Raw genomic sequence first — 16,968 nt, 5'->3', positions numbered from 1 at the left:
CTTTTTAAATCCAAACACAAGAAATTCCGAGATTTTTCTCGTTGGCAGTGAAAAAAAGCCATTTAAGTGCGAGCGTGTGATGGCGCGTACTGTCCAATTACTTACTAGGCTTGACGTGTACTGTCCTATTATACTGTCCTATTAGTGCTGAAATCAGGGCAGTTGATAGCCAATCAGATCTGAGAAATTTTTGATAGTTATGATTAACACTCAGAATTTGTACGACTGAGGAGTAAACGTTCTACTTAGGATAAATAAATGTGGTATCTAATATTTGCCCGTATGGTATCGTTGCTTGATAAAACAAAAGGTTGTGATAATGTACGAAAGTGGACCAGCAGATCTAGGCTGATAAATGCCTTGATAATTACACAAATTCTCCTCACTAGTGCCATGAGAAGTGTAAGGGGATCAGTTAAGAGAATATACATATTGATTACATGGCTATAGGTAAAGAGTAACTCAACAGCAGCTTCATTAAACAATGTTGGCCGTAGTCTTAAAAAGGGTACACTTGTGCTTACTTTTATAGGTTTAAGGTGTATTAAAAGGCAAACTAGGTCAAACCATTTATTCTATTAACAAATTGATTATTTGAAAAAAAAAAGCAATTTGTCATGATCATTGCCGAGATCAGATTCACTTCTGCATACCTAAATGCGTACTTTCTCTCACCTCAAATTTCTTGAATTTCGGCTATAAATAAGAATCTGCAAACACACTAATCTCCTGAAGTGTCTTCAACTTTTTTTCAATTGACCGAATAATGAAAAGTTGTAGCTTTAACAATGTCAACTGCTCATCTGATTCGAGAAAGGAATTGAGGCGAATGCAGATTTGAATTTTATAGCAGCGGCAACGGCAAATGGATACAAGTTTCTATCGCTTAATATTAAATACTAAGAATAGAAATAGTAATAGTAATTATTATTATTATTATTATTATTATTATTATTATTATTATTACTTTTGCGTATTTAAATGTAAATTTCTTTAGGTTGTAAATGAAGTGAGAAAGGTCAGTATAGTTAATATTTATGTCCTATATACAGAAGATGTACATACTCACGTGCGTATTATGTACTTACATAGAAGGCTATTTAATTCAGTGAACAGTCAGTCAATTATTCAGTAAAGCAAACTAAAGAGACTAATTAACAATTATTCAACTAGAGGTAATCACTGATTACGGATCCGCGTTCGTCACTTACGGAAACGAAATGGAGTTGAAAGGAGTCCAGTTTCGCGGCCAAGATGCCCCTGATAAAATCAGTAGGGGCGGTTAATCGGCAGTCGCTCCCGATACCTCGAAACTTTTTGGCCTTGTACCACAGGAACGCCAAGATTAGGATGCGTTCTGACGAACGCGATGAGGCTGAGTATGATGTGAAGAATTATGTAGATCGACGAGAATCATTTCATGATCTCAGTCCACCAAGGCTGAAGGCCGAGGTGGATAAAATCCTCCGAGATCAGCACAATCCTTTACATGATACAAAAGCCGAATTCAAAAATTTTTATGTATTCATTCAAATGTTTCTATTCTAAGTTTTTAATAAACTTACCTTCTCTTAGACTTTTCTTCAAAACTTTGGCCTATTTCATAGCTAGGATATGAGCAGATGATTTTTCTTGCAGATACTCCTAAAAAGTCTTCCTTTTAGTTTTAGTCAGAAATTCAGAAAGTCTTCGGATATCCGCGAACCCTATTTTTTTTTAATTCACTCAGAAATTAATAGCTACACTTAAAATTGAAGGCAAGACTGATCGAACAGTTAAGGTTTACAAATTTATTTGCCCAATATTTCAACTAGACAAAACTAGTCTTCATATCATCAAGTGAGGATAGAATGAACGGTTAGAGTATATAAAATAATACAAAAATAAAATTGATTAGTGGAGGAATACAATGGACGAAAACTTGTATAAAGAGGTAACATAAAAATATATGTCAATAGATAAAATTTCATCTCGTCTGTTTATCCCATAGAGTTCAAGTGTTTTGCCTTAAGATATTCAAAATCCTTCGCGGGTCTTACGGATACCGTCCCTATCTGAATAAATTAGTTCTACTGGAATGAGTTCTATGTCTCTGATGGAATGATCTGGAAGGGAGAAGTGGTCTTAAACGGCAAAGTACGCCGTATTCCACGCAGCCACGACCTCGTCCTGTTTATCAAGAATTAGCCGTGGGATTTGCGTCAATGAGAAATGACGAAATATTTTCAAAGAATGATAAGGAACATTATATCATCACTTCAATATAGTTTCTGTTATAACGCGTCCAGGTAAAAGAACCTCGGAAAGAAATTTAGCTCCAGATGCTAGTTTCCGATGGGCTAGTGTAAAATCAGTCGAAAAAAACTATATTCGGAAAAGCTAGTGTGGACGCAGAGCCCTAGAAGTTTTCTTTTGTAAGGCGAATTGTGCAACCAGAACAGAGCCTGATAAGATGAATGAAATAATAGACAAGTTTAAAATTCGAAGGTTTGCCGAAATTGAAGGAAAATGTCGACGTGGATTTTTAATGACATGAGTTGGAATTAGATTCGAAAACAGATCCAGTTTTGTTCAGGTTTACCCCTCCGACTCAACTCCATGTACTTCAACCGACACTCGCATACATAAATAATATGTTTTCTTTTATTGCCGTGAATACTGTTATTCAATTTATTTGCATAGACTGTGGCATATGGCAATATCATATTCAAATTTTGAAATTATGCGCTCGCTCGTTCCATGTTAAAAAAAAAAAGACAGCTTTTTTGTTTTAAATCGATTTCAGCCGTTAATTAATTCCGCACAAGTAACAGCGTGGCTCCCATCGTCAACGCCATTGAAATTTCTTTACAAAAGATTTGTTTATACGGCTTTCATCTTCATGATAAAGAAAAAGTTTGCTATTGAAAGTTCAAGGGTGTTTAGTTTGAGGATGACAAAAGTAAATATGGCGTCGTTAAAAACTAATATCATCGTTTAATTGTCAAGGTCAAACTAAATGTCCGCAATAAAGGGCAAGCTAATGAAGCTGTGCTTAGACTTCTTTATTCAACTTTCCTAGCGAGCCCTTGGTCAGAGAATAAACTCAGTTTAGATTACTTAACTGATATTATGCGAAATTTAGCCTTTCTGGTTCGCCGTAGATTTTTGTCTTGAAATCACCTGCGGCAGGGCACACTATGATAACATCGACATAATCAATTCACTTTTTAAATTGGCGGCTATCATCCAGTCAAAAGGCACGGAAAATTTTGGGTAGATATTGGGCGAAGGTGTTCGTATTTACAACACCTTTATGAATCTCCAATTAGGTGGAATTATTTTGCGCTATTCGATGAACATAGAGGGATTTTTTTAAACTGCTCTACTAAGGTAAGAACCAGTGACGACTTTTAGAAACGTATTATGTATCAGTTGTAAAAGCATGGCACGGAAAATATCAGACCGCAACACAATGCAACTGTTCGTAACATCCGGATGCGAGGCAATTACTATTCTTTTTAAGTTATCGAGCAGTTGTATCTAACAAACAATGGCAATGGGAACATTTTTCGATGGAAAATGAAAAAGAATCTTTCACACGAAAGCTTCTTGTCGTCAGAATCAGATTTCATTACCTACGACAGACAACGGTTAATTTCTTGTACTCCTTTATATTTGACTGTGAAAACATAAAAAAAAAACAAAAACATATCAATGCAGTAGAAAAAATTCTTTTCTTACTTGTTATTTTTTATCTCAACTAAAGAAAAAACGATCACACAATCACTGATGGATATTACAAAATATAGACAGTTTCGGAATTTGACTTCTAAACACTGAGACTAGTATACATAAACTGAGTTAACAATTTGTGTCCATCTTAAACGCAAGTGCTTGTGTTGCAAAACGTAAATAGAAAGCATAGCCAAACTCGGTTTTGATTGTATACGTGCAATTTGAAGTAAAATATAATCACGATCTACTCAACTATGATTTTTAAATTCCAACCTGCGTATCTCAGATAGTAACACAACACGAAAAACATATATCTTTACTGAAACTTTCACTACTGAATGAAAAAAGCATAAATCAGAAAAAAATATCTTTTTTCTATCTTTTTATTCAATTTGGATTTGCCATGCATATCCCTTTATCTGGTATAATCCTATTGAGCGACAGACAATCAATGCGCTTAATACAAGAAAAGGGTGCTCGTATTGGTGGTAGTAATTTACATAGTTGACTTGTTCAAGTCCATCCTTTGACGTCATAAAACGCCGCAGAACAAAATATTAATTTCAGGTAAGGTTTTCTCTCAGTAAGAACCCCATTATATTCATGCCAAACCTTTGGGAAAACGAGTTATTTTGGAAAAAAGGCTTTTTGGATCAGTGACAATTCCGCCTTAGTCAGTCTGCTACGAATGTAAATATAAAGACGGTGAGTGACTAGAATCAAATCCCTTTAAATGATAAATATCTCCTAACAAAGCTCGCTAAAAGGTCGCAAGACAGAATTTTAGTAACCAAATTTGATTTGAAAAAGGAAAGGCATGACCAAACATACGGGTTTTTTTTTCTAGATCACTAAGATAGAATCATTGTATTTTTCAAATAATAATGACGGTGAAACATGAACATATGAGAAAGTTTATCTAGTAATCTTTATGTCGCAGTAAAAATTGGGCCACATTTTCTAAAATTTCCTCGGCAACGAAGTGATTTAGAGACAGTTCATAGTGACTTAGGTTGAAACATATTGACTTTCGTCAAGTGGACTGTGTTGAAAATTTATTTTTAAATGAAATTAATGGCCATAACCTAAAATTTTCGTTTTGTAGACTTGGTGTTCAACAAAGTTTTTACATTAAAAGGCCAGGGGAAAAAAAAACTCTTTCCCTTTTATACTCGGTAAATCCCAAGAGTCTGTTTAGTAATCAATATGGAAGTAAAAGATAAATTTACATTTGAATGCGATATGATTATTTAACAAAAATTGCAAGTATTTTGAATATAAAAGAATACGAGACTTAACTCCCCAAAAGATACAAAGTATAAAATATAAATTGATCGTTTTTTTTTCAAAGTGTATATTGGAGTTCTTCATTGAGTCAAACGAATACTTTACAGCCAATATTTTCTGACATGTTTTATTTGCTGTTCCATACACAAATGCAAGCACGAAAGAGACCAGTTCTCATAAGAAGACTATATCTCTATAAAATATTCAAACAATGAGTTTAATGTGTTTATCACGCTTCGATTCTTTCTTAGTTTGTTGTTTCATAGAAAGGAACGGCTCAACTTGGCTTAGGCTGGCTTGTTTAATTTTGTCGGTTGTTGCGTTGGCCCCTGTGCGTCTTTATGTTAGCTTTTTTATTCGAGAATTGTGTACCGTTCAAACAATTGGCTGATGCGTAATATTACGAAATGAATGATTTATGGAATTCACACTGTGACACTGACAGTAAGTATGACATTCACCATACACTGAATCGATAGAAAGTATATATTTGCATAGTGTGTCTTTAACAGCAGAGCTCTCGCTGGAGCACCATGGGTTAGAAAATTTGCTTATCTATGCATCCAAGAAATTTTGCCTCTGAAAAAATCGTCAGTACGTACGTCCGCCCCTATCTGTTAGCGTATGTGAAATGTCGTACTTACGAGCATAGAATGAAGGCGTATACAAATTGTTTTTAACTTGATATTGGACATCCTTCAAAGTTATGATCAATTGACGGCTGTCAAAATAAGGTATCCGCTAGCCAGTGTCACATGACTGTATCGCGAGTTCATGTGTTCAATTCATTGAGGTAACGTGTCTTTTTAAAGTTACTTCAGAAATACATTTCTTAAAGTTCTCACGAGAGCTTCGCTTTTGGCCTTGGCTAAATAAATTATTGAGTGTTTCTTCATTTTCTTACTCTTAAAGGATTGCGAATAAGTTGCACCTGACAGGAACAGCGAGATTCATTTTCACTCAAATTTAAAGAAATCAGTCTCGGCTGGGGCCGGGAAACGTCGAGATTGGGAAGAGTATATTTGGATCAACCTGTCACAAGCAAATTTCACTGTCAGCCGTCACCTTGTGGTTTTGCATGCGTATTGCGCGCTCTGAACGCTGGAGCCTGAGGCGAGAGTTAAGGTCCTGTCGCTTCTTTTGGCGTGTGGCTTCTTTTCTATAATTATGTTTATTGTTGGTGCAGCTCACATGCTTTGTTATTCAGAGAGGAAATTATCAGCTGTACGGGCTGTTCTGTATAGACGAAAGAAACTTGCAAACGTGAATTTCAGCTCTGTTTGATACAGTGAGACTAACAAAGCACGGTCTACGGGTCGGTAAGCAGCTATAAGATTATTCACTGTGCTAAACGGAAAATATACGATCTACTTGTAGTTATGGATTGGCCAAAATGAAACTTTAACAGCTTCGTAAGGCGCTCTCTGGCATTTCATCTCGAACTGTTCTTGGGTCTCTTCGAATCAACATTTAGTTCTTCAATTTCCACGTCTGCTGTCAGTTAACAGAATGCAGTGAATCTATCCTCCAGACAATTTTACCATAACAGAATGCAAGAACTCCTTTTACAAATGCCAGTGCTGTACGTGTTTTGATCGCAAAATGGATGGAAAGGTCACTCGAACCTGAGTAACTCATATTCTTCAAACAGAACACCTGAGTTCTCAACACCGTGTCTTATTTTTAATTTTTATTTCTTTAGCTTGATTCGTTTTTGTTATTTGTAGCCTTCCCTTAAAACATAGCGTTCCCCATTCTCGTTCCCAGAGCTTCGATCCTTTTGATCAGCGTCGGGGATCGATCCCCGACGCTGGTAAAAAGGATCGAAGCTCTGGGAACAAGAATGAGAGTTCCCAGGGCTTCTCTTCAGCGCAGAGTTAAAATAAAAATCAGTCCCTTGTCTCAGAACGTAAAGGGAGAAGGGGAGAAGTAAGGAGATATTGAGGGGAGGAGGGGGGAATATTATGGCTATCTTATTCTTTTTATAAGTCGTATACGGTGTAAATCGTAAAATTCTTTTCACTGCCTAAGAAGCAAAATTATTCGTGGTTCAACCAGTTGCCACTTCAGAAACTTTGTGGGGACTGGGTACCAGGTGCCCAGTCCCTCCTAAGATAAAATGACCCGTGATTGGTCACTGCTTGCCTTTGGATGTCATCAATCAATCATAGCGTTATTTAACTTTAAATTCACGGAATTTTTTGAGTGGGCATTATAATTGCGAAGTTAATGATTAATGTGCAAGTTTTAAAACACTGTTATGATGCTTCTTTCTGCCATTAAATAAATTTAAAAAAAAGATAATAAAATAAACTTTCTTGGTTGTTTCAATGGTCTATTCTCCCTTTATGTAACCTGACTTTTTCTCTGTAAGATACCCTCCAAAATTACACCCACGCGTTTTGGTTAGCGTTCACCCTCATCCACAAGATCTTCTCGCTTTCCAATGTGGCGGCGTTAACGTTGTCACAGTGATATGGGCATCCTCATTCCCAAAACCCTAGTGATATGGGCATCCCCTGTAACCCTAACCCAAATCGCCAGGGTAATATGAGAAGGGCGATGCCCATATCACTGTAACAGCGTATTGGAAAGCGAGAAGACCATGGGCACGAGATTGGGTGAGCGCTTACACAAGTCTTCTTGTAGTAAGAACGCTTGAATTAGGGAAACGACCCGCCAAAATGCATATTTTCTGCGATATTCCACGGGATGTATCACGCCGTGTAAAGCTCCGTCTGTTCCAGCAGCTTGCCAAGAATAGGTCACTCTCTCTCTTGGGGATACCTTAGATTTTTTATTCAAAATTATAGCTTATTGTTATTATAAGCTTATTGAGAATTTGAATCTGAAAAAAAAAGAAACTGATTTTGTGATAAACCTAATTTACTTTTATCTTTCCAAATCATAAGATTATTTTGTCAGTTTACTTGTGTGTAATAATCGACCTTTAATGTGACCTATTTTAATCGTATTTCTTGTATGTTCAATAAAATCTTAATAGCATAGCATAACATAACATTATCTATTTTCCATGATTTTTTCTCATCAAAGTTAACTCCTGCGAGTAAACCCGCATAATTTTTCGCGGCGTGAATGGCCAAAGTACTTATACAACTGTCATGATCCCAATTCGAAATCGAATTTTTTAAAAATGTTTTTATCATTTGGAATCACTTTTCATTAGTTTGATTTAAAAAGTTTAGAACAAGTTAAAATTCTCGGCTGTCGAAACAAGCCAGGCTGTTTCCCGCGTTAAAACAATTCATCAACACATAACTGCATTTCAATTGAATCTTTAGGTTCTCAGGTGCATGGAAAGCCAAACCGGAATTAAAATTTCGACAAGTTGTTCTTTCCATTACCATAATTACAAATCCTTATTCCCCAATCCGTATTTAAAAATCATGTTCTGGTCGGGAACCCAAGTTTTCTTTGAAAACTAAAAAAATAGAAATTTTTATTTAGCCTTGTCAAGAAGTGGTCGATATTTAAACTTTATTTAGGAATCGGTAGTTACGTAAGACAGTAGGAACACCGACTTAAGTTAAATGCGATATATTCGACTGCATTAAAACACTTCATAACAAGAGCAGCAAAAATATTTTCCAAGAAGATTTACTTGGTTTTCAGCTGTTCTTCAAACGTCCAGTGTTGGTCAATTCAGAATTCTTCACTGATATTATTAAACTCTTCCCACGCTGCGCTTATATATTGCGATTAGAAGAAAACAAAAAAGGGAAAAGTCAAGGGTTGAATGGAACCACTTTACAAACAATTGCTCTTTCAAAGCTGAAGAGCTAACCAGCCAACCTTTGTTACCTTTGATGTGGTAAATGCAACTTTTTTTTGCAGCGGGATTTATGCACTTGGGTAGGATCCGTGTTAAACTTTGCGTGTTACCGCACTAAAATTAATATTCCTTTTACAGTAAGATACTCAAGTTAACTCTCTGACCAATCAAGAAGAATAATACAAGAACACGAGTGACGTCAAACATCAAACATATACTTTATAACAATCGCAGATTTAATATCTATCATAACATAATTACGTAATGCCAAATAATATACTAGTTTTCAGTTATTTTTAGCGATAAAAACGCCTTACGGAAACAAACTTTTCGTAACATTTGCGTCAATTCACCCTCAGATTTTTTTACAAATAATTCAAAATAGTTTTTTCCTTTTGATCATATCAAAAGGTCCCCATAATTCTGGCTTTTTCCAAATAGTTTTTTTTCGATAGAGAAAGCTCCAGAATGACAATCATAAAATGATGAAAATAGCTTTGTTTTGTGAGTGTTAACCTTCGCCGAGATATAAATATTTTTGAGGAAATCTTGGTACCTTAATTCGTCCCTTCGCCAGAAAGAAATCCGTGAGAAGTCGCCAAAGTGAGTGTTTTCAATGCAAATAACGAGGATACGTGTGATCGGGGGATCGAAAGAGCGGATTTCTAGGCTTTGTACATACACTTGTGATAAATTATATATCGCGAATGACTGTTGCTGTTTTTAGAACCAAAAGACCAATACTGTAAATCAGTTTTTATGGCCATGCAAGTTAAAAAAAAATCAATTACAACTATTACCAATTCATAGAGCTCGTACAATCTGGTAAGTTGAAACGAGAGAATTCTCCATTTGCACATCCCCCATAGTGCACCTAGTTTGCCCTACCCGCCCCCCCCCCCCCCCCCCCCCCCCAAACTTTGCATGATCATTGTCTTCAATTTATCCTAGGACAACTGCCAATACATTACCCAGGAGAAATCGTAAACAAAGGTCATATAAAACGTTTTTTTTCTTGGGTTAAGAGGGGAGAGGGGGGGGACAGGGTGTATTATGGGAGATGTGCAAATGGCGAATAGAGAATTAAACAGCCTCATCCCCAGGGATTTTCCCTAAGAAACTGGGAGGGGCGCACCCCGGATTTTCCCAGGGAAAAACCCGGGGGACAAGGTTGAGAATAGCCCACATTCTAACATGACTCCGAGGCTTTCTTGTCATTTTTCTATATTTGGTTTGGCTTTCTTTGTGCTCAAGTCTCTTCTGGGAATTGCGAGACAACGGAGTCGTGAAAAATTTTAAGTTTTGTCCCTAAAGCCTCGGAGTAATGTTAGTTTTCTAATATATCGAACGTGGGCTATTACAAAGCAAAAGACAAACTTTGTAGGATGTGATAACTCTTGGAGTGTTTTTTATTCCGTATTAATGAGTAAATTATTTTTCAACAATCTCACACTGTAGTTTCTTCATGCAGGAATGCAAATTTTCCAATAAATAAAAAAAAATTGAAAAATCAAATCCTAAATAGTTTACCTGAGTTGTTTCAAATGTTATATACAAAAGCTTAGCTATTCTTGACATGGAACCCTTCTACTATCGAATTCAAGCACTGATAATGTTACATTATCATTACGATGGTAATGCAAGGTGCTTCTGGAAAACCTTTAGTCCATGAATGAAGTGTGCCAATTAAATGTGTAACCCATGACTCCCGGGGGCGGGTGGGAGGGTGGTTGACTCACGTATGAAAGTTTTCGGGATGCTCGTCGAAAAATTAGAACTTAACTTCAAATGGAGCTGATCAATCTGGGAGAGCCAAGGCTTTATTTGACCCCTAAAAAGGACCTTACCTAGTGTATGTAAAACAGGCAACCAGTTACTAGAGCCAATTAAGAGCTATAGTACCTTAAATAGCGCGAAAGATGTAGTTAAATTCAACCCAGTACGACTGATTTACGGTTCTTTTCTCTTGAAGAGGAAAAAAACTCTCTCAACTTTCAATCAGGTCACCTTAAAATCTTTTTAAAATCATTAAATAGGGATAATTGTATTACTAATTATTCATTCTATACAACTGGAGAGCGGCATAGATGTGTCAGCTTTAGCTAAAAATGTGTCAACGTTGTAAAATAAAAACGTTAATTTGTATCATATTTTGCGAACATGAATTATCGTTATTTGTTACATGGTTCTAGAAAGTAGAATAACAACAACAACAACAACAACAATAATAATGATGACCACGATAATAATAATAATAATTTTAAAAAGATCGGAAGTTTTTTCTCTTCTATTCACTTTATAAAGTAAGTCAAATGTCCTTAATGAATATGATGGAACTGCGTCAATAGCCGCAGGACTTGCTCGCTTTACGAGAAAACGTTCCTCATTTCCCCCCTAATTTTATGGCGATTTATATATTTACATATGAGGAATCATTTACAATTAAACTCTGTCTTACAGATTATCACTTATTTGTTTCATTCCAATGTTAGCTCACACCAAACACTTTATTTAGTTCCTACAAATAAACCGGACTTTCTACCTTCGGTACACTCACAAATTTGGAGAGATCTACTGTTAAATACATTTTAAACCATATGTTCAACTTTTTCCCCAATATCTACCGGAGGATCTCTTGGCGGAGAAAATTGAATGATCTCTTCCTCAGCTGCTTCTACGCATGCTTCCGACAGATTCTCTACAGAACTTTCGTACCCAGCATTCTCTGCGTCACTTGAAGGAAGAGATATTTTAGGAGAATTCTGCTTGAGAAAAGTAACGTAATTTTTAAGGGGTTAAAATTCAAGATCTCAAAATTTGTAAAATTTTTTACCTGATTTGACATAATTTACACTGTTATGAGTCAATCGATTCGCTTCCACCCACGCTCGCCGATCCTTAGCCCCATCAAGGACACAAATAGTTCAAAGGAACCGGCTGAAAATGAATGATTTTACTAGGGTGTAGTGTATGTTCTTGCAATAACTGAGGGAATCCTCGCGCGCTGATTGGTCAAGAGCTATGGTCTATAAGAGTATACACCATGGAAATGATGTAGCATGTCACGCAGTGCCGGTTGTTTATTTTTTGGTTTTTCGTAAAAAAATAAATATTATTGTAAAAAAAAAATCGACCACAATTTTCCATGGTCTACAGTCTTATAGACCATAGAAATGACGCCATAAAATGTTCAAAACTTTGCAATGAAACCACTCGCCTGCGGCTTGTGGTTCCACTTGAGTTTTGAACATTTCATGACGTTATTTCTGTGGTCTATAAGAGTGTAAACCATGGAAAATTGTGGTCGATTTGCTAAGTAGCCATTTTTAACACACAAGAATAAGGTGTGTCATTCTATTGTTCGCCTCATGTAAGGGAATCCAAGACAGTCTTGAATTCTGGAATCCACGCTGTGGATTCTGGAAGTCAGGTGCTGGATTCTGGAATCTAGGTACTGGATTCCGGATTCCTCGTCAGTAGAACTTGGACTCCGGTTTCCTTGAAAGGTATTCCGGATTCCAAAGCCTAGGATTCCGGATTATACAAGAAAAATTTCCGGGTCTCCGCATTCCACAAGCAAAAATTTCACGGATTCCGGAATTCCAGAATCCTCACATGGGACGAGATTGTATTGGATAACAAAATTACCTACCATCTGGTTGGGAAGCGCCTCCGGTTTAGCTAACTCTTGATCAGCAGTTTCTCCACTAAACGTTCCGTCACTGAAAGCGATTAAATTTCCAACAGTATCTGAAATAAAAATTCGGTTACTAAATACTCACCCACTAAAAGGCCGGGGATAGAAAATAAAGTACACCAAGCTTTTTTAAGAGTTATCAGAGAAAAAAATTGAAGCTAGAAGCTGTTATTGACCTAATGTTACATTCCTTATGATTACATTGCTTATGAATGTAAGACTGATGTGAAGTATATGAAATAATTCATTTTTGAACTGCAGTTGTAGATGAAAGTGAAGAATGATCATCGCAGTAAATTTTCCAATTTAAGCAATTGGAAAGAAGAAGCCTGAAAAAAATCAGGGCTTCAAAGGGATTGGAACCCGTGACCTCCGCGTTAGTAGTATCTGAAGTAAATGTAAGATTGTAACATTTGAATCTTACAATCGTTCTCCTCCAACACAAAGGTTTTTCTCTTATTTATCTCACCTTGACCAGCAGTCGGTGGAAGAATAAAGTCTTGAGAGGGATCCACATTAACATACGGATGTTCCTCCTTCTGCATATCGAATAACTGCTCGCTCAGGGTCTGGAACGAGGGACGATCTTCGCAGTCACTTGCCCAGCAGGCGAGCATGATCTGGTAACTAACAAGGTGATACGGTTTTGATTGAAATCTTTCCGATAAAACAAAAAGCACGATCGTAAAGTTCAGATTAAATCTGCACCTTATCGATTATGATTGGTAACTTGTCATTTAGGTATGCCAAAGAAGACTTACTGTTAGTACGTATGTGAAAGGGGCTCTATTTTGGAAATGGAAGGCATACAAAAGGGGTACCTATTCTGTCTAAAATGGTACAAAAAAGGTTAAGGGGTTGGACCTCGGGGCAGATCCTCCCCGTATAAAATCCTTGTTGAGTAGGGCTAGGTAGGGTAGGCAGTAGCAAATCTCAACCAGTTTAATTTCTGAAGGGCAATTAAATTTCTCATTCGGCTCTGTTTGCCTCTAGTAGGTTTCATTGGGCAAATTTATTTCATATTATATTCACACTGTATCTGCCTTACTGGAAAAGTCCAAAATATAGAATGCTGAAATCATCGAAGGAAATAGATAAAATACTGTTTACAGAGCGACCACTGTAACCGGAGCCATTTAGACAAAGTTGACCAATCGGATAACAGGAAAATAACAATACATTCCAAGAAAGTTCGCTGTGGGCCAATCAGCAGCTCGCAGGTTCCTCGAAGCACAAAACTGAAATATTGATAGCAAACGTTTTTCAAGAAAGCAACGTGTTTTACCAGACAATGTTTTTCTATTCGAAACTTTACATATAACTCCCAGGAGACATATTTGTTTGACACAAGCTGTTATTTTGTCACCTGCAAGCGATTTCTTCGCTACTGTTGCCGCGCTTTGCAATGACATGCGACTTCAAGTCAAAATTATAACAAATGTTTACATTTTCGCCTCCCTCACACACTCTAGCGGACCTCTCAGGAAACTCAGCCTTTCTTCATTGGGTTCAAAAGGTCACGTTTGTTGGTTGTGATTGGTTGATTTTGATCCATGCTGTTTATTTCGTTTCGTGGAAATTATTGACAACTAACTTTCTCGGAATGTATTGCTATTTTCCTGTAATCCGATTGGCCAACTTTGTCTAGGAGGCCCCGGTTATAGTAGTCGCAACGTGATTGTTGCATGATCACTTATAAGAACTTGAACTGGAGTTTGAAATAAACTATTATGTAGCGCAGTGTAAGATAGGGAGCTTTAGAAACGACGACGACGGCGATGGGAACGAAAACGTCAAACAACAACTCTGCACGTGCAGCACACTTTCTCGTACATTTCTTTGCCGTCACTGTAAGACTACCACGTGAAATTCCAATTTTCCAATTTTTCGACTTGGAAAAATTGCGACAAAGTTTGAAAAAACGCCAAGTCCTTTTAACAGTGACGTTTTAGTTTTTAACAGTGACGTCACCGACGCAGTTGCTAAAGCTTCCTTATAACAGACAAACGACGGTTATACGTACATTTCATCCGTACAGTTGTCTGGTTTGTCCATCCGCTTTCCATCCAAGAGGTAATCAAGTAGATCTCTGTCATTTAAAGTGGGGTAGGGAAATCCACCTTACAAATGTTAACAAACACGTGTCAACAGGTGAAAACTTATCCCAGAATTAACTGATAATCATTAGTAGTAACTGAAATTATGATTTTTAAGTGTTCTTTTCCTTTTTCGCGAACAATTAAAAACGTTATTAGAACACTGACTCATTCGGATATGAAGTGCTCACTTAAGGTTCCGGATTCAAAATTTTCGGACACACGACTAAGCTGGGAACTTTTTTACTCTGGACTCAAGCTTCTGCCTGCAGAAGGCAAAACAAATCTCGCACCAAAATGTTCTGGATTCTTCGAAAATACTGTAATAAGGTACGATAGGTTAAAACCTTACCAAGTGTGCAGATCTCCCACAACACAATGCCAAATGCCCACCTAAAAGAACAAAGAAAAAGAAAAATTGTTTGAGTATGAGAGAATTGATCTGAAAAAAGTCAGGTACAAAATCCGGTGGCCCGCTTCGCCATTTGGAATTTTTATCACGTTCACAGAGGCGTCAACCAAGTAACACAGTAAAAATCCAAAATCTAGGCTAAATGGAAGTTTAAATGGCACCAAAAAGCCATGTAAATATTCAATTTCCTGTATAATACAATTTTCTTTTCAAAAGAAAGGCTAAGGCATGAAAGTGAACATGATCTACGCAGTAGAGTGAACAATCTAAGAGGTTTGAAAGAGAACGTGATTTGACCCTGATTCTTTTCAGGTTCTTTTTCAACCGCTTAGGTTGTTCATAGTACTGTGAAGATCATTTTCATTTTCATGTCTCTATCCGCAGTTCAAAATATGATTCACTTCGTATATTAACGTTGGAAGGGTTAGACCCTGGTCTTTTTGGTCAGCAGAAGCTCGTCAATACCCCACATCATCATATCTTACTAGTAATCTTTCACTACTAGTGGCGATTATTATACTGCGTCTGACACTAGGTTCGTGTCGAATTGCACTATGGGAAAGACTTTTAACCTAGTTTCCTACGCAACCTCGTAATAGCCAATGAAAAAATGGAAAGTATGAAAGTACTTATTGAGCACACTAATTTTAGTCCCCTACTGGAGACAGGACCACCATTTTACGTGGCCATCAGATGAAGTACCACTTAGTTTTAGACCCCTAGGATTGGTCCAGTCCCAGGAATCGAACCCGCGACATCCCGCTCTACAGTCAAGCACTCCACCGACGGAGCTAATCCTGCCTCGGTTAAAAGAGGCGACTGAGGTGAACGCGTCTCCAAACGTTTCCCACAATGCAATTCGATACAACACCGACTCTATCTCACACACTCAAACTAATTTATTTTCGCGTGTTCTGCGCATGACTGTGACACTTGATGTCTTGGATACTCACACGTCACTGTGAGTAGAGTATATTCTATCCCGCATGGCTTCTATTGATAGCCAACGTAGAGGAATCTTTCCTGTACTTCTCTTCACGTAAATGCCTTCTCTTGACAAACCAAAGTCAGATATCTTTAGCACTTTCTCGTCTCCTACGAGAATGTTCCTTGCAGCTAAATCTCGGTGGATTACTCCACGTCCTGCTAGATAAGCCTAGAGTAGTACGTGAAAAAGAAAGTGCTTGTTTAAAACTGTGGTCAAAAATGTTTCATTGAACGTTGTTTCGGTATCGAACCACTAAGCTACGTTGTCTGGAATTGACGAAGACCTCTTGGATGGGTTGCGGGCCAGGGATTTAATTTGACAGCCATGGAGGCACTATTCCTTTTAACAACTGGATCTCTCCACACACATATGGAACTTTACTTACATGAAAAAATCAAAACGTTAAAATACAGTCTACCGACAAATCGCGGCAGCTAGCAGAGCTAACCGAGGCAGGTGGTATAGAAACTTTCACTTTACACTTTTACTTTACTAAAATATAACGACGTTTCGAAACAATACATACGTTACTATAGAGATAAAAAACAACTAATATCATAGGTGACAAATTAACCCTTAATTTTGGCCCGAAATTTCAGCGTTAACTTATAATTTCACATGTGAAATTACAAAACTGCTATGGCAACGTTTCGTACGTTTCAGTGCCAAAATGGCGTCAAGGCTTAATGAAAATGAAAATGTCAGGGCATTAAAAGACGCTTTAGAAAACCTAAACCCACGTAAGAGTACATAACGAAGGATTCTAACAGGTATTTTGTCGTGAAAAATTCAGAAAATTGTGATGCTTTAAGCTTTCAGTGTGTGGAGTTCTCGATAAGATAAACATGACAAAGACTCAAGATAGTGAGAGTAATTTGTCACCAATGATATTAAAGGTAAAAAGGCTAGGGATATAATAGCGATATAATTCTTCTGGAGATTTAGTCAAGAATGAGAGCCAGAGTGGAAGTCTTAGGA

General features: G+C 37.2%; 1 protein-coding gene and 1 long non-coding RNA gene across 3 annotated transcripts in view; one reads left to right on the top strand and one right to left on the bottom strand.

Moving 5' to 3' along the window:
- Positions 1-3,231: 3,231 nt before the first annotated feature.
- On the top strand, positions 3,232-7,335 carry LOC140929352 (uncharacterized). Of its 2 annotated transcripts, none has more exons than XR_012164718.1 (2): positions 3,232-3,372; positions 5,917-7,335. It is a non-coding gene; the product is annotated as an uncharacterized lncRNA (long non-coding RNA). The 2 variants fall into 2 exon arrangements; XR_012164717.1 differs by lacking the exon at positions 3,232-3,372 and adding an exon at positions 4,196-4,422.
- Positions 7,336-10,174: 2,839 nt separating this feature from the next.
- The window catches only part of LOC140931528 (uncharacterized), a 69,252-nt gene continuing 62,458 nt past the window's right edge, over positions 10,175-16,968 (bottom strand). Inside the window, exons 27-32 of the mRNA XM_073381335.1 lie at positions 15,956-16,158; positions 14,943-14,983; positions 14,518-14,614; positions 12,964-13,121; positions 12,450-12,547; positions 10,175-11,559 (exon numbers count right to left, since the gene is read on the bottom strand). Of these exons, the coding sequence (XP_073237436.1) occupies positions 11,386-11,559; positions 12,450-12,547; positions 12,964-13,121; positions 14,518-14,614; positions 14,943-14,983; positions 15,956-16,158 (771 nt within the window). The 3' untranslated portion in view covers positions 10,175-11,385. The remainder of the gene's footprint in view (positions 11,560-12,449; positions 12,548-12,963; positions 13,122-14,517; positions 14,615-14,942; positions 14,984-15,955; positions 16,159-16,968) is intronic.

This window comes from Porites lutea, chromosome 3 (genome assembly GCF_958299795.1).
Source record: "Porites lutea chromosome 3, jaPorLute2.1, whole genome shotgun sequence".
Lineage (NCBI taxonomy): Eukaryota > Metazoa > Cnidaria > Anthozoa > Scleractinia > Poritidae > Porites > Porites lutea.
This window is presented reverse-complemented; position numbering and strand designations above follow the sequence as displayed.